The sequence below is a fragment of the Canis lupus genome, chromosome 3, assembly GCF_048164855.1.
Source record: "Canis lupus baileyi chromosome 3, mCanLup2.hap1, whole genome shotgun sequence".
NCBI classification, from domain to species: Eukaryota; Metazoa; Chordata; class Mammalia; order Carnivora; family Canidae; genus Canis; species Canis lupus.
In genome coordinates, this window is record NC_132840.1 from 80056399 (window position 1) to 80077445 (window position 21047).

Below are 21047 nucleotides of genomic sequence, written 5' to 3' on the forward strand. Positions count from 1 at the left end.
GGGGCCTTGGGAGTGCGGGCAAGGGGCCCCCGGTGGCTTCCGAGCCCCGCCAGCAGCAGGTCTGTGTGTGTGCGCATGTGTGAGCTCTTGCTGTCCCCGCAGGCACCCTCTTTTCCCGCTCCTGACGCTGCTGTTTGAGAAATGCGAACAGGCCACCCAGGGCTCGGAGTGCATCACCTCCGCCAGCTTTGATGTGGACATCGAGAACTTTGTCCACCAGCAGGAGCAGGAGCACAAACCCTTCTTCAGCGATGACCCAGAACTGGACAATCTGGTAAAGACCCTCCAACCCCCACCCCAGCTAGGGTCTTCCTACCCTTTGATCCTTCCAAAAGCCTTAGAAATGATCCTTTTATTCCTTCCATTCATTCAACAGAAGTTTGGGGGTGCCCGCTGTGGGGCAGGCACTAGATGCACCCATTCTAGCAGTTGAGAGTCATTTCTGGTTCCTAACCCAAGAGTCGCATGCCCAGGTTTTGCTGCCAATGGCCTTCTGTTCTCTGCACACCTGCATCCCACTACCCCGCCCCCTTTGCAGTGTAGACAGGAGGGAAGGAGGGTCATGGGAGCCAGAAGGTCTGGTGTAGCTGTTCTGAGGACTCCAGTCCTGGCGTGTTAATAAATATGTCTTGGGCCACTCAGAGAGGAGCTGATGGCTAGTGCGCTCCTGTGTGGAGGATGAGGGCAACAGGCATATTTAAACCCATCAGCAGAGAAAAAAGCCTGCAGACACAGTCATGTTGAGAAGGCCAGCGGATGTCCTGTCCATCTGGGCCTAGACCAGGCTCCAAAACCCAATTTATCATCATCCAGATAATCACTACAGGTTTTTAAAAAATATTTATTCCTGGACCCCACACCTGGGCACTGTGATTCAGTAAATTGGGTGGGGCCCAAGAATCTACAATTTTTTAAGTTTCCCGGGCAATTGCAATCATCAATGAGATTTGATACCCACTACCACAGGTGACATCTAAAATTCTCTTCTAGCCCTGGGAATTGTGTTGAAAGAGAGAGAGAGGGGAAGGGAGAGAGAGAGAGAGAGAGAGCAAGCAATAGGGAAGCTGTTCTGTTCATGATTTCATTCATCATGATATATAGTCATCCTGGAATTATTAATTATTAAGCACAATTTTTGATTTTCCTGTGGGCAGATTACCTAGATCATGCATGGTGAATTTGGAAACTCTGCAAAATGCTCCTCCATAAATCAATGGTAGTGCTGACCTCTTGTAGCCAGAGTTTAGCTGATAACCTGCTCCCAAAAGAGAAATAGAATTAGAAAAGCAAATGTGGCACCAAAACAATGTACACACACACACATACACACACACACACTCAGAGCACCTACAGAACAGATTTAAGTGACTTCTATATTATTCTGTGCTGTGAACTATCCACCCCACTGCTTCTCTCAGGAGTCGAGTTTGATATTTCATGGAGTCTGGAAGAGCTGCCGGGAGAGCCCACCCTGGCCTGGAAATTGGTGAAGTGTCACAGTGGGGCTGGCGTTTAGAGAGAAGGAGCACATGCCAGAGCGTGAGCACTTGCCTGCCATCGGGCATGTTAGCTGGTATCTGAGAGCCCTGGGTCTGCTCTGCCCATCCCTGGCCTTCCTTCGTCCCTGGCTGGGCTGGAGCAGCCCCACTTCCCAGGAGCCCAGACCACTGTCTGTCCGGTTCCTTGCAGGCTGGTCTGGCCCTCTCTGGTGTTCAGCTGACCACCATCTCAGAACTGCAGCTCCGAAGTAGGTCTTTGGAATTTAGACCCACAGTAGCTATGGAGCTAGGGGAGGAGGCAGCTTCCTATTCTTTTTTAAGATTCTATTTATTGGGACCCCTGGGTGGCTCAGTCAGTTAGGCATCCGCCTTCAGCTCAGGTCATGATCCTGGAGTGCCTGGAAGGAGCACCATGTCAGGCTCCCTGCTGAGGAAGGAATCTGCTTCTGCCCTTTCCCCTGCTCCTTCTCTAACTCATGCCCTCTCAGATAAATAAAGATTTTATTTATTTGTTTGAGAGAGAACGCACGCATGTGTGCAAGAGAGAGAGAACATGAGCAGGGGGGAGAGGGAGAGGGAGATGGAGAAGCAGACTCCCTAGTGAGCAGGGAGCCCAGTGCAGGGCTCCATCCCAGGACCCTGAGATCATGACCTGAGCTGAACGAAGACAACCGAATGAGCCACCCAGGGCCTGTGGCAGCTACTTCTGTGCAAGGCAGAATGGACCTGAGGGGCCGGGACCCACTCCTGACACATGACATGAAAAGAAGCTGAGGCCTAAGTTGGTAGGAAAAAGTAAAATCAGGCTGAGTAATGTGAAAGAATTGAAGCGTTTATAAGAAGCAGGAGTCCTAGGGTCCTAACGAACCTCACACACCTTGCCCACCACTCCCTGCCAGGTGAAAGTATCAAAGACACCCTGTGAACCGCCTCCTTTTCTAGTATAACCTGGAAAATACCAGTAAGTTGCTGGCTCTGTGCTCTCCCCTCGCTAACACTACCTGGATCTCTCTGGGTTTTTTGTCACCCAAAGAATCAAATTTCTTGATTCAACCCAACAGAACTTGGTCAGGTATGTGCTACATGAGCACCTGACCTAGGGATGTGGATGCCCCGTGGCCCCGGACCTCTGGTGTTCTCTGGTCTTCTCATTCCAGGTGACTGGGCTGGGACTGGTTCAGTGGATGGACCAGTCCTCAGACATCACATCCACCCACGTGGACCTGATTTACTTAAAGGTGTTGGCCACGTTCAATGGCTGGCCTACCGGTCAGGTGTTTAAATAGAGAGTCGAAGGAGCACTTCGAGACACAGGACGGAGCCCAGCTTCACTGAGTGTGTGACTTTCATGATGTAACTCCTTTGAAGCTTGGTTTCCTCGTCTGTAGTGCTAAGACACCCATCTCATGTGACTGCAATAAAAAAAATTAACGAGATGGGGCGTGGAACTAAATGTCCTTTAAAAATGGGTGGCATCCAGAAGGTTAATCTCGAAGGCAGTATCGCTAAGGTAAGGAGGCCCACCTCCCCAACCTCTCCTCCTGGCCATCTAAGAGACGGTGGGGCGGGGACCCTGCAACTTTATTTGGGGAGTCCAGCAGTGCCCTTTGCCTCCCTGATTACGGTCCCATGTTGGAAGGGAGCGGCTCAAGAGGCCAACCACAGGGGCCATCATTAGAACAAGAATCATGTAGCCAGCACAGCCGAGATGCACATAATTAGAAATTAGAAAAAGGTCAGATCGCGTCATTATCAGCTCAATCAGCTGCTGAGTGCCACAGCCAGTTAATTTGGCATCTGTATTTTTTACAACCCCGCACACGTAGCCCAACGGACTGTAACTCTTTATCCGGACAGATATACTGCGCAGCGGAGCAGGGACATAAAATGAGAGACCCCAAGCAAATGAGCTGAGATAATTGAGAGATTTATTTTTTATATATATGTGTGTCAGGGCGGCTTTCCTTTGCCCTTGAATATTGACTTTCACAGATGGGATTGTCAGGAGGACATGGGGGGTCCCCCAAAACTTTGTCCCACCCTGGGGCCTCAAGTCTCCCTCTGATCCTGCTCCCTCCCCAGCCCAGACAGCCCATGGGCCCCAGCCCTGCCAGGCCAGCCATTAGGACATAAATCCCACCACCTCCAGCCACTCATTCTCCATTCCTCCAAGCAAATTGCCTCGCTGAGCAATCCCAGCCCCTGTTCCCCACTGTGGTCTCCCAGACAAGTTCCCATGAGAACGGGCTGTCCCAGAGCTGCCCAAAGATCAGAGAGGTTCCCAGATCATAGGCCTCCGCGGGAACTTCCCTCCCCTGCTAGCCAGCTGCTCCCGCAGTAGAATCACAAAACACTAAGAGAAAAACACAACCTCAGGGAGAAGCCAATCCAGCCCATCCCACTACCCATTTTACAGATGAGGACACTGAAGTCCAGAAAAGGAAAATGAGTCATTAGGACCAAAGCCCATGTCTGCTGGCTCTCAATACCCTACTCCTTCTGGGGTGACCCCACCTTATTTACAAAGCCCTCATTTATAAATGCCACCAGCATCTCTACACACCCCCTGTCCATCCCCTGGTGCCCACTCTCTGCCCTTCTCTACCTCCCTGTTTCAGGGCTGTGGGTGTGGTTCCCCCCCCCACCGCATGGTGGCTAAGCTGGCGTACCCCCAAACCCCCAGCTGAGCTCCCTCAGGAGCCCCCCCACCCAACCAGTGCTCACCAGGCCCATTTCTCACCTGGCCCACTGATCCCCTGCCTGGACCCAGCAGCCTCTGACTGGCAGTTGGTAAAGTTTGTAAAATTTGCAAGTTCCCCAAACCCCTTTGAAAGGTAAAAGCTTTTTGTTTTATAAAATCTGATTTACGGGCCCCCAGTGCAGTGCCGAGGTTTTATATATTATGCAAGATTTCAAACCGAGGCTGTAAAACGTACGGTTTCAGTTTCATGCATGGAATTTTTTTATGTGTAAATTTTTTAACATTTATGGGGCACGTTTTAATGAGACTCTGGTGTGGCTCGAGGGACAGATTATGGCTGCCTGACCGCAAAGCCAGCTCCAAAATGGGGCCCCCAGGCCCCTGGGCCCACTCTAAAGAGGCAGGGCCAGAGGCCGGAGGCTGTGAATAAGGAGGCACACGAAGGAGCCGGGCCAGAGCCCTGGGCCCGCAGAGACCTCGGGCGGCCCCGATCAGAGTCGTTCACTTCAGGCTTCAGTCCAGCTCTTCACCTACACAGGAGCAGAAAACCTTACCAACACCAAGATAGGGAAAGCTGGGAGAATAATCAAAGCTAGTCACGATTAACATTTATAGAGCGAGCACTTACTAGGTGCAGGTGCCACTGTAAACACCTTACATATATTATCTTATTTAATCCTCTTTTGGAACCCACAAGGTATGGATGTATGATTGTTTCCATCTTATTTATTTATTTTATTTTTTTTAATTTTTATTTATTTATGATAGTCACAGAGAGAGAGAGAGAGAGAGAGGCAGAGACATAGGCAGAGGGAGAAGCAGGCTCCATGCACCGGGAGCCTGATGTGGGATTCGATCCCGGGTCTCCAGGATCGCGCCCTGGGCCAAAGGCAGGCGCCAAACCGCTGCGCCACCCAGGGATCCCGATTATTTCCATTTTAAAATGAGGAGATTGAGACACAAGGTGAAATCACTTCGTTCAAGATCCCACAGCTAGTCCGAGGCAAAGGCGCGAGTCAGATGCTGCATGGGGCTCGAACGCCAGCGCCCACACTCTTGACAGCCGTGCTGACCTATAGCTGCTGTTCTTCTAGGGCTTTCTATGCATCAGTTCTTGTTTTTAGTTCTTGCGAGCTGTATCTCACTTAACTCCTCAGATCAACGCTGAGAGAGTCACTATTATTATCCCATTTTACAGGGAAAAAAATGGGGAAAATAAAGTGCAGAGATTAAGTAAATTGTCCAGAATTTCTCAGTGGGTGGAAGAAGACCCAAGACAGCCTCTAAAACCCATTGTTCTCGAGCACGCTTCTCTATGTAATTCTCATGGGAGTGCCCCCCACCCCCCCACCAGGTAGTCATTGTCATCCCCATTTTACAGAGGAGAAAATCAAGGACTAAGAGTCTCATAGCCAAGAAGTTACAGAGCTGGGATTTGCACCAAGTGGGTCTAACTCCCAAAGCCCAGCTCTTCCCTCTGAACCACTTGCTGCCCCAAATTCTGAGGACGCTGGGGGCGAAGTGCCACGTTATTGACTTAAAAGTGATAGGACTTGTGCATGATGGCTTCTGTAGCTGATCATTGCAACCCCCAGTCGTCTGGCAGTTCTCCTATCCCTCGTCTTCACCCTTCTCCCACGTCCCATCCGTTGTTCCAGGGACCCTACACTTCCAACAGCTCAGATCCAACTGGTATGGTCAGGGAACCATCCCTGATTAGATTTTAGCTTTGGCTGCCCTCACGACCCACAGGAAATATCTGAACACTTTAAGGAATGAAAGTGTGTAATCTCTTTTGTCTATAAGTGAGGGAGAGGAGTCCTGGCTTCCTAAGTTGCAGAAGAGGGAGAGGGGGAAAGAAGCTGCCCTCCAGGGAAAGGGTGCCCCCCTCATTGCCGCGGGGGACTTAGGTTACCCGTGCTTATTGCCTGTGTGTCCCTGTTGTTGTGAGACTCTAATGAGATAATGATGAGAAAAGCATTTTGCCAATCATAAAGTGGTGTATGTATACAAGCGTTGTGGAAGGCAAGGATTTATGACCGTGAAGTGCAGAAGCCATGATCCTACAAGAGGCCACTTTTTAGCAAGAAACTTGGTGGCAGTGGGGTAGGGGAGAGGATTGGTGTAAAGAATTGGTGTACGAATAGCTACAATGTGCCCAGAAAGTTCGCCTACATTGTCTTGTTCAATTTTCATACCCACTCTACCAGGTAGGTATTTTCATCCTAAATGTTAAGATGAAGTTGAACCACTTGTCCACATTCAGCAGGCAGGAAATAATAGATTTGAGACATCACACCCTGCAACTTCATGGCCAGCGAGTAGCCCCAGTCCTGTGGGACCGGGATGAGGGGTTGGAGAAGCTAGTGCACAGTGATGTGAGACTGAAATGTAAGGTTGCATCTTGTTTTGCTTTTTTTGAAGGGTACTTCTCAGAAGTAAGGGGCTGTTTCTTTATTTTGAAAGAGAAGGCAGAGAGAGAAGCTGGGGGTGAAGCAGGACTTAGGGAAAAAGATTGAGAACACATTCATCACGTTTGATGATGATATTAAATGAAATGGAATTGTTATTGCTCTAGAAGATTTGAAATAACTTTTTGTATGACATTGATCACTTAGAAAAATAGTTTAATAAATCAGAGTTTTATTCTGATTGAGAAGCAAAAACCCAAAACAGCAAACACGTAGGATAGAGAATGATTTACTAAACATAAATACAGGAGGAAAAACACTGGGAATGATTATTTTTCTACTTGCTGAATATGGAATAGCAATAGAAAAGCCAACAGGATATTAGAAATTATTAAAAGAGGTGGAAAAATTATACACATTTGCTTCCCTGTGGTTTCTAAGATACTTTCACATCATTATCTCCTTTAGCCCTCATCAGATCTTGCAAGCTGGAGATGATCATTATCCCCATTTTACAAATGAGGAAGTTGAGACTTGCAGAAGTCATGGAATTGGCCCAGTAACACCCAATTTTGTAAGCAGTGGGCTGGATTCAGGTTGTCTGACAACAACCCCCACAGACTTGCTGCTCCGCTGGACAGCCACCCCCACTAATGGTACAGCCCATCTTTTTCTCTAATATTGAATAGGTCCTACATATTTATTGCCTCAGAATACCATTATGATTTACTCTACCTTCTTAAATCTTTAAACCAAGCCTATTATCCCATAAAAAAGTCATCCTTCAACTGTGCTTTGTTAGACCAAAAAGTAGGTCCACTCTTGACCACTGGGCACCAGATCTGGTGTAAGCTCCTTGTGTATTTTGTTTGAACAAAATCATCCTGCGTAGATTTATTGTGTTTTGTCTTACCTATTTGTACTTTTGGATTCTTTTTAAATAATAATTATTTACTGGCTATGTTTTAAAAATAATTGAATAGATATGTACACCTTTCCACGTGGTGGATGTGTGCATGTGGATTTAAAATTAAATGAGTCAATGCAATTTTTATTAAAAATGGAAAATAGTCCAGTAAAGGAAAGCTCAGAAACAGAAAGAAAGAAGAAATGGAAGAAGTAAAGGAAGGAAGGAAAAAAAAGGAAGGAAGAGAGGGAAGAAGGGGAAAAAAAAGAAAGGTTTAAGGAATTAGGGCGATTTTGTCCGAAGGAGACAAAGCCAGTTGGATAATTTATTCAGTCAGATGCCTTGTCCTGTGTGTGACATATAGTGAGACTCAGTGTTTGTGTTGAATGGATAACATTCAGTTAAGGGAGGTGGTGTTGATGGAGTCACTAGATGTTCTTGGTGCTGGGTAAGCACTTCATATTCAGGCAGGAGGAGAGATTCTGGGACATGTAAGGAAGAACTTCTCGATCAGCAGGCTGAGAGACATAGTGGTGGTCTGAAGTGAAGCTTCTGACAGGGGCAGCCTCAGAAGAGAGGATGTAGCCATGTAGCCTAGAGAGTTTGGACCATCCGCTCACCTGGACGCCAGCCCAGATCATCTCCCAGGGCCCTTCCAGCCCCATCAGTGAATTGAGGGCACGAGTCCTGGTAATGTTCAAGGAATCAAAAACCGGGAAGCCCCTGACAGTCCAACACTCTCTTAACAGTCCAATACCTCTACACTGTGAGGTATTCTGACTCCAGAGGGCTAGGCCAGGAGTGAGAGATGAGAACCCAGAGCAGCCAAAGGAGGCAATGTTACCAGGGAGGGTTCTGGAAATCCTAAACTTTAATGTCCCCAAAGCTATTTAGTCTTCCTGGAAGCCCATACTTCCCATCACTGAGCCACCCCACCCCCACCCACCCCACAAATCATGCAGCCTTCAAACTGCTGTTCTCCAGCTACACAAATCCTGAGAGCTTGTCTCGAGGGTGAAGCAACATAAGCCACCTGGCTTCATACCCTAGTGTTATCACTCACCGGCCATGTGATTCTAAACAAGTGAAACTTAGTATCTCTGGGCTTCGTTTTCTTCAATTGTAAAATATGAGCAATAAGAGTACCTGCTCGCAGAGGTGGCTGTGTGGTATAATTACAGCAGGGCATGTGATAGGGTTAACACAGTGCCTGAGACCTTGTAAGAATAAGAAATGTTTGGGTGTTGTTATCAATCAGTCAATGAGCCTTCATTAAACGCTTTATACGGGGCTAATTATTCTGAAAGGCGTAAACCAAGATATCCATGGCCACAGCCAAGTAGGAAATTGAGAGCAAATGTTATTCCAGTACCGAATAATCCATTCTAAAATCAAGATTCCCCTCTTTACCTGGGAGAACACAGTCTCTTTTGGTCTCAGCCCCAGGGAGGGAGCACTCCCTTAGGATAAGACCCGAGGGTTGAGCCCCGCATGAAGACACAGAGCTGTGGGTCTGTCTGAGTGGCACTGAGTCTAATTCCGTACTCCAGGAGCCTTCATTAGTTAAGCACAGTGCATGCCTGCCCATCAGGCAGCCCAAAAGTTAACCCCAGTCACTCCCCACTAGAAATGCCAGTGAAGCTCAGAGAGGAGCGTGGCACTGGTGTCCAGCCACGCCACTCTACTCACACCTGACCAGCAAAATTCTCCGGGAGACATTCCCTGCCTTGTTTCCCAGGCATCAAGATGCTAGCCAACAGCCGGGGGGTGGGGGTGGGGGTAGGATTAAACAGGAATTCCCTGTATCCTGCTATTATCCATATCAATGGGTCTCAAAGGGCAACAAGCCCCATTTTTTTCATTTTTCATTTTGATGTAATTATAGATTCACACGCAATTTTAGGAATTAATACAAAAAAGTTCTGATTCTCTTCTTGCATAACTACGTAGTTTCACAACCAGGATATCAACAATACAATCTACCAATCTTACTCAGATTACACCAGTTTACATGCACTTGTGTGCGTGTGTGTGTGTGTGTGTGTAGTTTTGTGCCATTTTCTCACAGATCTAGATCTGTGAACACTGATAGTCAAGATACAGAGCAGTTCCTCCCCCTCTCCCCCGCTGGACCCCTGGCCACCACCAATCTGTTCTCCATCTCCATAATGTTGTCATTTCGAGAATGTTAGAGAAGTGGCATCATATAGTGTGTAACCTTTTGAGATTGGCTTTTCTTATTCAGCGTAATTATTCCTTTGAAATCCATCCAAGTTGTTGAGTCTATAGTACTTGGTTCCTTTTTTGTTGCTAAATAGTAATCCATGGCATGGATGTACCACAGTGTCTTTTACCCATTCACCTGCTGAAGTGTAGTTTGGTTGTTTCCAGTTTGGGGCTGTTAGAAATAAGGCTGCTTTGAACATTCACATACTGGTTTTTGTGCAAACATATATTTTTGTCCTCTGGGATAAATCCCCAAGAGTACAATTGCAGGGTGTGTGGTAAGCATATATGTAGTTTTATTAGAAAACAAAACAAACAAACAAAAAAACCCTGTTATACTGTTTTCCAAAGGAGCTGAACCATTTTTCATATCTGTCAGTAATGTACGAGTGACCAAATGTCCATTTCTTTGCCATGGTGTTATCACTATTTTTTTTTTTATTTTAACCATCCTGATAGGTGTGTAAGTGGTATCTTGTTGTGGTTTTAATTTGCATTTCCCTGATGGCTAATGACAATGAACATCTTCTCGTGTGCTTACTTGCCATCTGTGTATCCTTTTCAGTGAAATGTCTGATATTGTCTTTTCCCCCTCTTCGGATTGGGTTGCTTGCTATTTTACTGTTTAAATCTGTGAGCTCTTTACATATTCTAGAAAGAAGTCCTTTGTGAGATATATGGTTTGCAAGTATTTTCTTCCAGTCTATGGTTTGCCTTCTTATCTTCTTCACAGGGTCTTCTGAAGGGCAAACATTTTCAATATCGATGAGTTCTAATTTATCAATTTTTCCTTTTCTGGGTCAAGCTTGTGTGGTCAAGTCTAAGACCTCTTTGCCTACTCTTAGGAACTCATGATTTTCTCCTGTATTTTTGTTCTAAAGGTTTTTATAGTTTTATTGCTTACATTAGGTCTTTGGTGCATGCTAATTCATTTTTATATAAGGTTCGCTTTTTTTTTGCTTGTGGATGTCCAATCGCTCCAGCCTCACTTGAACCACACTTTTTTTGAAAAGCAGCTTGGCAGTATTTATCACAAGCCAAAAGAATGTCCATAGCCTTTTTTTCCTGTCACTCCTGGGAATTCACCTCGAGGAATAATGCAGACGTGTGAAGTAAAAGCTGGAAGCTTGGAAAACAGTCACTGTAACATGTTTTATAAAATTGAAATATTGGAAGTAGCCTAAATGCTCAACAATAAGGGATTGGTTAAGGATGGCACACATGAAATAATAGGCAACAATCAAAAACATATTTACTCAATAATTTTTACCCATTCAACAAATATTTACTCAGCATCCATTGAGTGGTGGTGCCAAGGATAACATGGTGAGCAAATCAGACACCATCTCTCCTTTCTAGAAACTCACAGGCTGGAAAAGGACAATAGGGAAGACAGTGCTGCTGTGTAGAAAAATCCATTTGATAAACTAAGGGGAAAATAGGAAACAAAGTTGTAGGGACAAGGTGACTAAAGCCATGTTAAAATAGATGCCTGTAGAAAAGACAAAAAAAAATCATCTTTCTTTTAGGGTGATTGGATCAAAGACAGTTATTTTCATCCCTTACTTTCCAAACCTCCTGTCACACTTTTTCTTTTTATAATAATAACAATGATAAAGAGAAGAGCTCCGATTGAGAAATAGCCTCTTGCCGTGAAGGGTTCGGAGTGTCCATTTGAAGAAGCGACAGGCGCACGTACAACAATCCAAAGGGCACAGAAGAGGCCACCACAGACAGCTAGGTGTTCCAGAGCCCAGCTAAGTCCTGCTGGATGATTCCATCAGTCAACAAGTATCAATGGGGCATCTGCAAGGTGACCTGTGTCACATGAGGCACTCAGAATACATGTTTAAGAATAGACAGTCCCTGACTTCTTGAGGCGCTCACAAGAAACTCTCCTGTCTTCCTCATGCCTACTCAGCACCTCACACTTTTCAGCTTGTACATTCCCTCATGCAATCCTTTCAACAAACCTAGACAGTTGTTAGGGAGGGCATAACTATTTTTCAGACAACAAGGTGCAGAGCAATTACCTGAGGTCGCACAGATGATAAATGGCAGGGCCACAGCTAGAGACCTGGCCTTTTAACTCTATGGTTCTCCGACTCGAGAACGGTTGTGGTAGCAGTGGGCTCAACACACACGAACCACCAGCAGGTCGCCATAACTAGAATTTAAATCCAGTGGATGAGAAAGCTTCTACCTAGGGCAGGGGATGGACTTCTCTCCCTGCTGGTGGGCTTGGGGCCCGGGAGGTCAAGGCAGCAGGAGGAGTGTGATACGAATACCTGGGCTCACCTCTCCCTCCTCTCTCCAGATGGTGAAGGCAATCCAGGTCCTGAGAATTCACCTGCTGGAATTGGAGAAAGTCAATGAACTCTGCAAGGACTTTTGTAACCGGTACATCACCTGCCTCAAAACCAAGATGCACAGCGATAACCTGCTCAGGAATGATCTCGGGGGACCCTACTCCCCCAACCAGCCCTCCATAAACCTTCACTCACAGGTAACACACAGGGCTGGGTCCTATCTCCTAAGCCAGGCTTCTACGCCAGGTGTAGGACTGTCTGAAGGCCCCCTGGTGGCCCAGGAAAGTGGATTAGACTCACCGGATCCTTTCAGCATGAGGGCCCTCTTCTGATGCATGAAATGCACATAAGTGTTGAGATGGAAAGTTTTCCTGGAACATGAGACAGGGGCAGAGCTGGGAATGGACCCCAGCCTCCCAGCCCCGCACACTTCTCAAGAGGGCTTGCTGAGCTCTCCGTGTTTTTGAGAAGGAGGCTCTGAGGAAAATGGTCCTTCCCTGAGTCCTGCCCACCTAATAGATGGGTTCTATGCTTCCCATGCGACTGCTTTTCCCAGATCATTTTCCTGTTGCTCACCCTACCCTGGCTCATCTGTCTCCCTAAGGTTCAGGGCCACTGTGAAGGTCGCCTCAAGTCACCCCCCTTCCCAAGAGTCACCCACCACCTTCATCCTGGGAACTGGGGAATGTAGAAATGGCCACTATGTGTTCTAGGTGAACACGGGTTCTTCTCTCCAGGGTGGAATATTTTCTCCAAACCTACGAGCTAAGAAAGCTGCCTGGTGATACCTTTCCATCAAACTCACCGACAATCTAGACAATCTACGTAAGCCATAGCTCACCGCTTTCTTCCTCTCCCACTGAGTTCCCGAGTCTAGGACAGACACATGGGGGGCCCCAGGAGGTTTGCAGTGGCCTCTTCTCATGAGACGATCAGGCTTGGGGAAGAGGGTAAATTTTCTAAGAATGATGGGCACTGGAAAGCAAGTGCCTAAGAGAGGTGGTGCCATTTTTATCTCTAAGCTTTAAGGACCAACACACTTCATCCATCCCTCCAGGTTGGTAGAGGCAGGGGACGGAAGGGTCAGGGGCGTCTCTAGGAGGCCAGCCCCGCCTTGCACATATCCAAAGGGATCTCTGTGGGACTTGACAGTGAGTACTGCATGGGACATGAGGCAAGAAGTTTATTTCCTCTTCCCATTGCTTGAAATCACCAAATCACTTTATTACAGATCTAAAAACAGCCGCCCAGGCTTCTGCTTGCTAATATTCTCTTGAAATAGACTCATTCCTTCAGAGTCTTATTGTACTTTCCCTTATGATCAAAATTAGCAAGAAACTTGCATAAAAGAGGACAATAATTGCTCAACGAGCATCTCGTTTGTAATTTATTAGTTTCTATTATTGTGGGTTACCATGGCGACGCTGCGCAGCCCCGGTGACGGGAGAGATTCAAGATAGGAGCTGAGGAGGCCGTGAGGCCTCAGCAAATGGAGATGCACATTTTTATCAGTAATTTTCATGAAAATAATAAGTGAGGAGTTAATGAGATGGAAAGCCATCCTGTGGCTATTGTGAATTTTTTTTAAGTGTTGATCTAATTAGAATGCATCGGTCAGGAAAAGTAATGAGGATTTAGTGCCTCACAGAGATGTGAGGATCATATCAGAAAATTAGCACAAGTCTTTGGAAATAATCAGGTCCTTGGAGAGGCTCTGGATTTCCCCTCCTGGGCTCTCCAAGTCTACCTCGAGCGCTGACATTGGGGGTGCACCGGGGTAATGGGGGAGGAGAGCAGGGCCAGAGGGCTCGGCAGCCACAGCGGGCCCCTCCGGGGTTGGGGTCCTGGGGCTGACAAGTCAGTCTGCAGCCGGCAGGGCCTCTGGGGGCGCGGGGTTGGCAGAGGAGGATAAGACCCCGGGTGAGCCGGGGCGCGGAGCTGCTGCCTGCCCAAGTCCTCCTGGGAGATCCCGGCGCTCGGGGCCTCTGAGCTTTGAGGAAAAGGAGAGAACTTTGATTCCCGTCACTGTAAATATCAGATCTCTGCCTGACAGCGAAGCTGGCCCTGGGTGGCCACCGCGGAAAGGCTTCTGATCTGCTTGGAAAGGGGAACTCAGACAATCGGGCCAAAACAAAGACAGCTAGAGAAAGACGCAGACACTCCTGTCTGGAATTTCGCTAACGTGTCCCTTCATTGCCCCTGACTGCCACCTCCTACCTAGTCCAGACTTCAGTGGGTAAATGGGATCATCGCACACAGGCTGCTGCCCTGGGTGCCTCACCGGCTCGCCTGTCCTCTCTGGCTAGCCCTCAGCCCTCCACACACACGCACACGTGCACGCACACTCATGCACACCGCAAACACGCCTACACGTGCCTCTTCAGCCTCTGCCGCTGGATTTGTGGTGCTGAGGCTCTGCTCATGTCATTCTCCTGCCCAGAAGCTCTTAATGTCCTCAGAGTTCTCTCATCCTTTCACCTGATACCCCAGGCTTCCCCGGACCCCCATTCTCCCAGGCCTGTCTGCTCCCACGACACTTGCACAGCTCTGCAGGACCAAGCCCAGCCCCCTCCCAAGGAGGCCACAAGGCTGCTCTCCCCTGGAGGCCCCTCTGACGCCCCATCCAGAAAGGCCTTTTCTTTCTCCCAACTAAGTGCTGGGAGCACTGGGGGCCACTTAATTGTAAACATCACATGTGGCTTCAACTCAGAGTCACTGGTGTATTGTTATTCTCGTCTCCTAGCTAACAGACAGTATTTTATATACAATTATAACCCACGCCTGGTGGCGGCTAACCCAAGGTCTCAAGCATGGATGGCCAGCGAAGAACTGTTGAAAGAAGTAAGACAAGGAAAAAAAAAGAAGAAGTAACACAAGGAGAAAGACGGAGATCAGGCGAGACCAGAGGAAGGAGGGAGGGAGAAATCAGAAGCAAGAGAATGGGAAAGAGAGACAACCCTGGAGAGTCACCGTCAGGAGGGAGGCTTAGGAAGGATGTGGCCCAGAGGGAAGGGTAGCAGAGAGAAGGGAAGTGAGGCTGAGAAAGCCAGGGCGGAAGAGAGAGAAGAAAGAATGGCATCGGCAGAGACAGGGGATGAAGGGACAGGCTGGGCAGGTGAGGGGACAGTGCGAAGCCAGGTGTGTGCTCTCCACATTCCCAGGCCCGGCTCCCGTGACTCCCTGAGCTGGGGCTGCGGGCCTGGCTGGGCCTGCCCGGGAGGGAGAGGTCCTGGCCTCCAAGAGACTTTCCGTGCGGGAGGCAGGCCTGGAGATCAGGGCATGGGGGCCGGGATGGGAGAGACGAGAGAAAAGGAGTGTCTGGAGTGTGTTTGTGTGTGTGTGTGTGTGTGTGTGTGTCTGTGCACGCAGGCACACACGCGCATGCAGACGATGGTTCACATTCGTCATGGTTCGACCTTAATCCCCCCAGCCTGAAATAGCCCCACTGAGCGCCAGCCTGGCCCGGGGAGGGGTGTCTCCCCTCTGGAACATGATCCTCAGGATCAACATTCCAGCCGCCTGCCAGCTTTGTTGCAAACTGCTGGCTCATGATTTTCCCTGTGTGCTAATCATTCGGCCTTGTGTTGCAAAGTGGGAGACATTTTTTTAATTCAAATTGGTCTCCCCCCCCCCAACTCAGATGCCACACCGTGTTCCCATTCAGCTCTGTGGCAGCTGGGCACATTCCCCGCCTGGCCTTCCTGTTTCTGAATGTGAGCTTTCTCTTGGGGGTGGGATGAGGGTAGGGAGTGGGGGAGTCGGCTTCCACCAAGCAGGAGAGCTGACACCGAGTCTCCCAAAGAATTGGGCCACAGTTTTGTCCACGTCCCCAGGAAGCCAGCCTGTACTGCCTGCACCTGATGACATCCAAGCTCCCTCACGCCTCCCAGCCCAGGCTTCTTGCTGGGGCAGCCTCCCTAGGAAGGAGGCTCATCTCAGACTCGCACTCGAGCTTCTCCTGTCTTTTCCTAGAGGTTGTAAACTAAACCATCCCACTGGACAAAACCTAACTCCCGCCTCACTCAAGTATTAATTTGACTTGAAACTCATCCCTCTTTCTCTATGGGGATCTAAGCCAGGGCCCCATCGTGGGGCACATTGGGCTGAGCCACGTTCTCAGTCACCAAGCACTGGGGGGGGGGGGGGGGGGGCACTTACTGTATGCACCCTGCTAGGTCCTGTGAGAGCATGAGTGAATCATCCAGAAGGAGCCCCCAATCTCAGTGCGAAGGAGCTGTGAGTCACACCTGAGGATCTAGATAAGTTATGTGAGCCATGGAAAGCTCCAGGTGGAGGGAACATTGAGAAAGGCGGGAAGGGAGCAGCCAGAGATGGAGAGAGGAACCCCAGGAAAGGGTCTGGATTAAACAAACCACATGTGTGGCCTCAGGTTACCCCAGTCGCTGCTCAGCCTCCTTCCTCCTGCCCCCAGAAAGGGCCCGGCCCGCCCTGCACACTCGCACAGCCAGTCTGTTCCTGCCTAGAGACAGAATGAGCAAACCTCAGCATGGATTAGGTAGGCCAGCAGGAGGATTTTGCCCATTGTGAGTGGAGAAGTCACAGATTCACTGGCCTTGGGGATGAGGGGGGTGGGGGGCGGGGTGTAGGCTTTCCGGGAGCTCCAAAAGTGTTCCCAGGATAGAGAGAAGTCTGGGAGAAGGTGAGGAACAGAAACAACCTTCTAGAATCCCTGGAGAGAAGCAGCTGTAGAGGAGGAGCAGTCATTCGTTCCTGAGCAGTCATTCATTCATGCCCTGCATCTGTGCAAGTGCAGTTGAGCCTGCTGAGTTCCAAGGATCTCAAAGTGGATCTGACATGATCTCTGTCCTCCAAACGTAACAGTGGAGTATCTTGCAACCAAGTTGTGGGGAGTTATGCCCTAAGGTGGGAAATGATGGCCAGTCACCAAAGATGTGAGAGGTAATGGGGAGTGTAGGTGAGGGGGTAAGGGTTGGAAACGTGTTGGAGGCAAATTAATTGAGTAGCTCTAAGAAGAGCTACTTGTGCTGCTCTAGGAAGAGCTGGGAGAGAACAGGGAGAAGGTCAACATTTCCTGAACCTCCCCTACGTCTCCAAACCCTGTATGCACTGGGTGCTTTGCATATATTATTTACTCCTCACATCAAGGCTGCAAGGGCCACATTATTTTCTCCCCAAGGAAAGAGACGCTCAGAGAAGTTAAGACATTGGCTCAAGGTCACACACCTAGTAAGCAGCAGAGACTGGAGTAGGTTACTCTGGAGTCTATGTTCTACTTACTATAATGAGTCCTTTGGCTTTTTTGGTGACGCATAAGAAGAACCAGCGATCCTGCGCCCTGGATAAGGACGGGCGACCCCCTTAACCACAGAGCAGGAATCTGGAGACTAGAGAGCAAGGAACCAATTGCTGGAAGCAAGACTTTAGATTTGCTAATAGGGAGGAGAAAGGTACAGAGTGAACTCTCCAGCTATGCAGACTTCCTAAAAACACAGGAAGGGGACTAGCGAGTGCACCCCTACCTGGGGAAGGTAGACTTGCCTACTGACCTACAGGGAGTTTGCATTTTCAAGATTAGCAGGAGGTCAAGGCGGTGGGGGTGGAGGGCAGTCACCGCCATCAAGCCCCCAGAAGTTCCGCCCCCCGTGGCCAAGCATCCTGAAGATCCGACCAGGCCATTTTAGGGCCGGCAGGAGAAGGGAGAAGTGATCTACCCTGCGAGATCCCCCTGAGATGGAAGGGGGCACCCCTAGACCACAGCGCCAGGAAACAGAGTTCCAAGCCCTGGCCTGCCTCACTGTCACCATGGCCGCTGGAGCTGTCCCCTCCACCACTTCCTGGCCTCCAGCCCTCCAGCTCAGGGGCCCGGGAGACCATGAGGACGGCCCTTCCCCTTCCGCCAGGCGAGTGAAACCTGAGCAGTCCACTCCTCCTTGTGAGAAGGAATGTTCCTTAAGAGCAGCAGCTGCCACTTGCCCCCACAGGCCAGAAGTGCCTTTCCCTTGAGACTAAAGCCCCCAACCGACCAGAGGGACAGCAACAGGATCAGGTGGCCTGTTTACATGTGTTTGGCTCCCCAGGGTTTGGGAGCCCAGCTCCTCCCAGCCCAGGACCAGACTCTGGCCCTGCCAGAATGGAGGAAGCCTGCCAGGGACAGCCTGTCTGGGGACGGGGCAACCTCCCCACCCCTCTAAGACGCACGCACACACCCCATCCCAGGCCAAAACTGAGTCAGGCCATGCGTTTATTGAGCATCTATCATGCACCCAACACTGTGGTAGGCGGTGTGAGAGAATGCAAAGAAAGAACCCTCTTCCCCTCCAAATATCTGCAACCAAAGCTAGGGGAGGAGGACCCATGCACCTGCATAAGCAGGAGAACCACCGTGCTGTGTGTCCAGTAGGGCCAGGCCGACAGGAAGCACTGAAGGAGTCCAGAGAATGGGCCGTGGGCGTGCCCGGGGTGAGTCAGGACAAGCTTTCAGCAGAAGTGCTGCACCCAAGACCACGTCCCCACCCCCAGCCTGACCTCCTGGCCGCTTGGGGAGGTTTGGGGGAGTGAGATCTGAGCTGATGGATCAGCAGAGACCCCTAGTGGCCTGGGGGTGGATGGCAGACAGCTGCCCCCCCTCCCCGCCCCTCTCAGTGGGCTGTACTGCTCCCCCAACCTCTCCCCTGCTCGCCCCCTCCCACTACACACACATACACACACACACACACACACACACACACACACACACACAATCCTAGGGAATGGCGTTGGTTTTTCTAAAATCCTCTGCTGGAAGGACCTTGGCAGTGTCATCTAGTTCACTTCCCCTGTTCCACAGACATCCTGGTAAGATAAACACTCCGGCTCTTTCAAAATAACTTAAAGGAGAATTGTTCTCTCCGTCTTGTCTTTGCCTTCGCTCCTTCTTTCTTCCTCCCATCAGTTCATTCTAAGAATTTCTTCCTGTAGTGGAAATTACGTTTTTTCAGGCAACACAAGCCCTTTCCCTATTCACAACAAAGACTGGGGGCCCCAGGGACTGACCGAGCTCCTCCTGGGCTGACGCCAGACCATGAGGTCAGAGCCATAGCCATCGTCAGCCTCCTTGTGCCACACGTACCCCACCCGAACACCCTCTGCTTCCAAGAGTAATCCCAGAGCCTCCCACTTTTTCTTAGTAAGGTCTTCCTTTTGAACAAATCATCTTTTTTGGTTCCAGAATGAGATTTGGAGTAAAACTCGCCCAGTGACCACTATGGCCCAGAAAGAGTGACCAGTGGCAGCGAGGGCTTTGCAGCTGGTCCACGGGTGGGGTTTAGGAGGTGTGAGCAAACTTGCTCCCCTACTTTGCTCTACCCACTTCTGAGATGCCCATTGCCACTGCCCACGAGGACCAGCGGAGGGGCAGCTTCTGGGGAGGCCTGTGGAGCCCAGCTTGTGGGTTTCCATCCGAGTCCTGGGTCACCTGGTCCAGGCCCTAAGACATCATTTGCAGGAAACTATGGAAGTTTTCATCTTTGGGGACTTTTCCTACTTTGAAAGCAAATCTTACTCCTAGAAAGTAGGAGCCCACATACTCCCCAGTTTGGTGGGATGGCCTCACCAAGGAAACCAGGCTTCCAGCAGCCTTTCAGCAGGTTTCAGAGGCTTGGGGACATCCCTGCCATGTTCCTGATGGGACAAGGCAGAGATCTTGAGCTAGACAACCGGCTTGCGCCCCTGGTTCCTGGACAATTTGGGCAGAGACGTGAGGCTCTGGATGCTCAAGAATGTCGCTAAAACTGTACCACATGTGCTTCTCACCTCTTTATGGGTGCTAAGGAGTCTGGAAGGAAACAGCTCTATTTGGGTCTAGACAGAGCAGCATCCACCTGGTTGGGAGTCTGATAAGCCCCAAGAGAAAGCTGTCAAGAAGATAAAAATACTGCATGCTTAGCCAACATTGTCTCCCCAAGGGGCTTCCACTGCTGCCATCGTAGCTGCTTCCTCAGAAAAGACCATAGACTCTTGCCAGAGATTTGGAGCCTCATTGTCTCCGGAGAGACAGAGGCTCCAGAGAGCTAGACCCTGGGCTCCTCCTGAAGTGGCTGCAGTCAAGTCACAGAGCTCATCCGAGACAGGGACACAGCTTCCACTGGGCTTGGCCTGGGCTCGGGAATGCCTGCGGCAGGGAGGCAGGAATGAGGGGGGCCTGTGGTAAGGACTGGCCACCACTTGGTATGCAGCTCCAGACGGATCTCCACAGCTGCTCAGTAGAGAACCCAAGGGGCTCCAGGACTTCTAGGACAGGTTTTAAATCCTGGCCGTGCCAAACTCAGCTCCCGAGTTGAGTGGCTTTAGCCAAAGGAAGTGGGAAGTGATTTATTGGGTGCTTGAATGTGCCAGGCACCCTGCTTACATCGGGCCTGGATGTCTGACTCCAAAGCACATCTCTCCAAGCTAGCATCAGCACCGCGCTCGGAGCCAGAGGACCCGGGTTCGAGGCTGGGTGACTCTAGGAAGTCACTTTGGTCCTCCAGACCTCAGCTCCTCTTCAGGCAAATGGTAGCGGGGAGATTAAAATGAAAGAACCTGGTAGAAGAATGCAAATATTCTATGTGTGTAATAAATAGGTAGTTTTAGACCCATTGATCTTTGGGACCAGCTGAGGGTGGTCGTTACAAATACAGATTGCAGAGGGTCCGGTTCAATGACCCTGAGAATCTGTGTCTTTAAAAACAGCACAGGGCTCAGGCCAGTGTGTGAAACAGCTCACATTTACAAATGTTGGGGATGGATATTATTTCCCCAGACCTCAGGGATGCCCAGATTTTCTTCCTCTTTTTTGCCCAGCTAAGATGTGGTCAGCCCTGGCCCTTTCCATGGTCTCTGCCCTCAAAGCTCTACATTCCATTCCTTTGCTGATAGAACTTGGCTGCCTCTCGGCATGTCCCAGCCAAGGACCCCAGAGTAGGAGGAGAGGGTCGGAAAGAGAAGACTCGGATCTAATGCATAAATTGCCTTTCGTTACCCAAGCCCAGAACC

At 49.6% G+C, this 21047-nt stretch overlaps 1 protein-coding gene across 20 annotated transcripts in view; it reads left to right on the forward strand.

Annotated features, from left to right (window-relative positions):
* The window catches only part of PKNOX2 (PBX/knotted 1 homeobox 2), a 309127-nt gene that overhangs the window by 263874 nt on the left and 24206 nt on the right, over window positions 1-21047 (forward strand). For all 20 annotated transcript variants that reach the window (XM_072822559.1, XM_072822557.1, XM_072822554.1 and 17 more), the window contains 2 exons: window positions 103-274; window positions 12062-12250. In XM_072822559.1, coding sequence (XP_072678660.1) covers window positions 103-274; window positions 12062-12250 — 361 coding nt within the window. The remainder of the gene's footprint in view (window positions 1-102; window positions 275-12061; window positions 12251-21047) is intronic.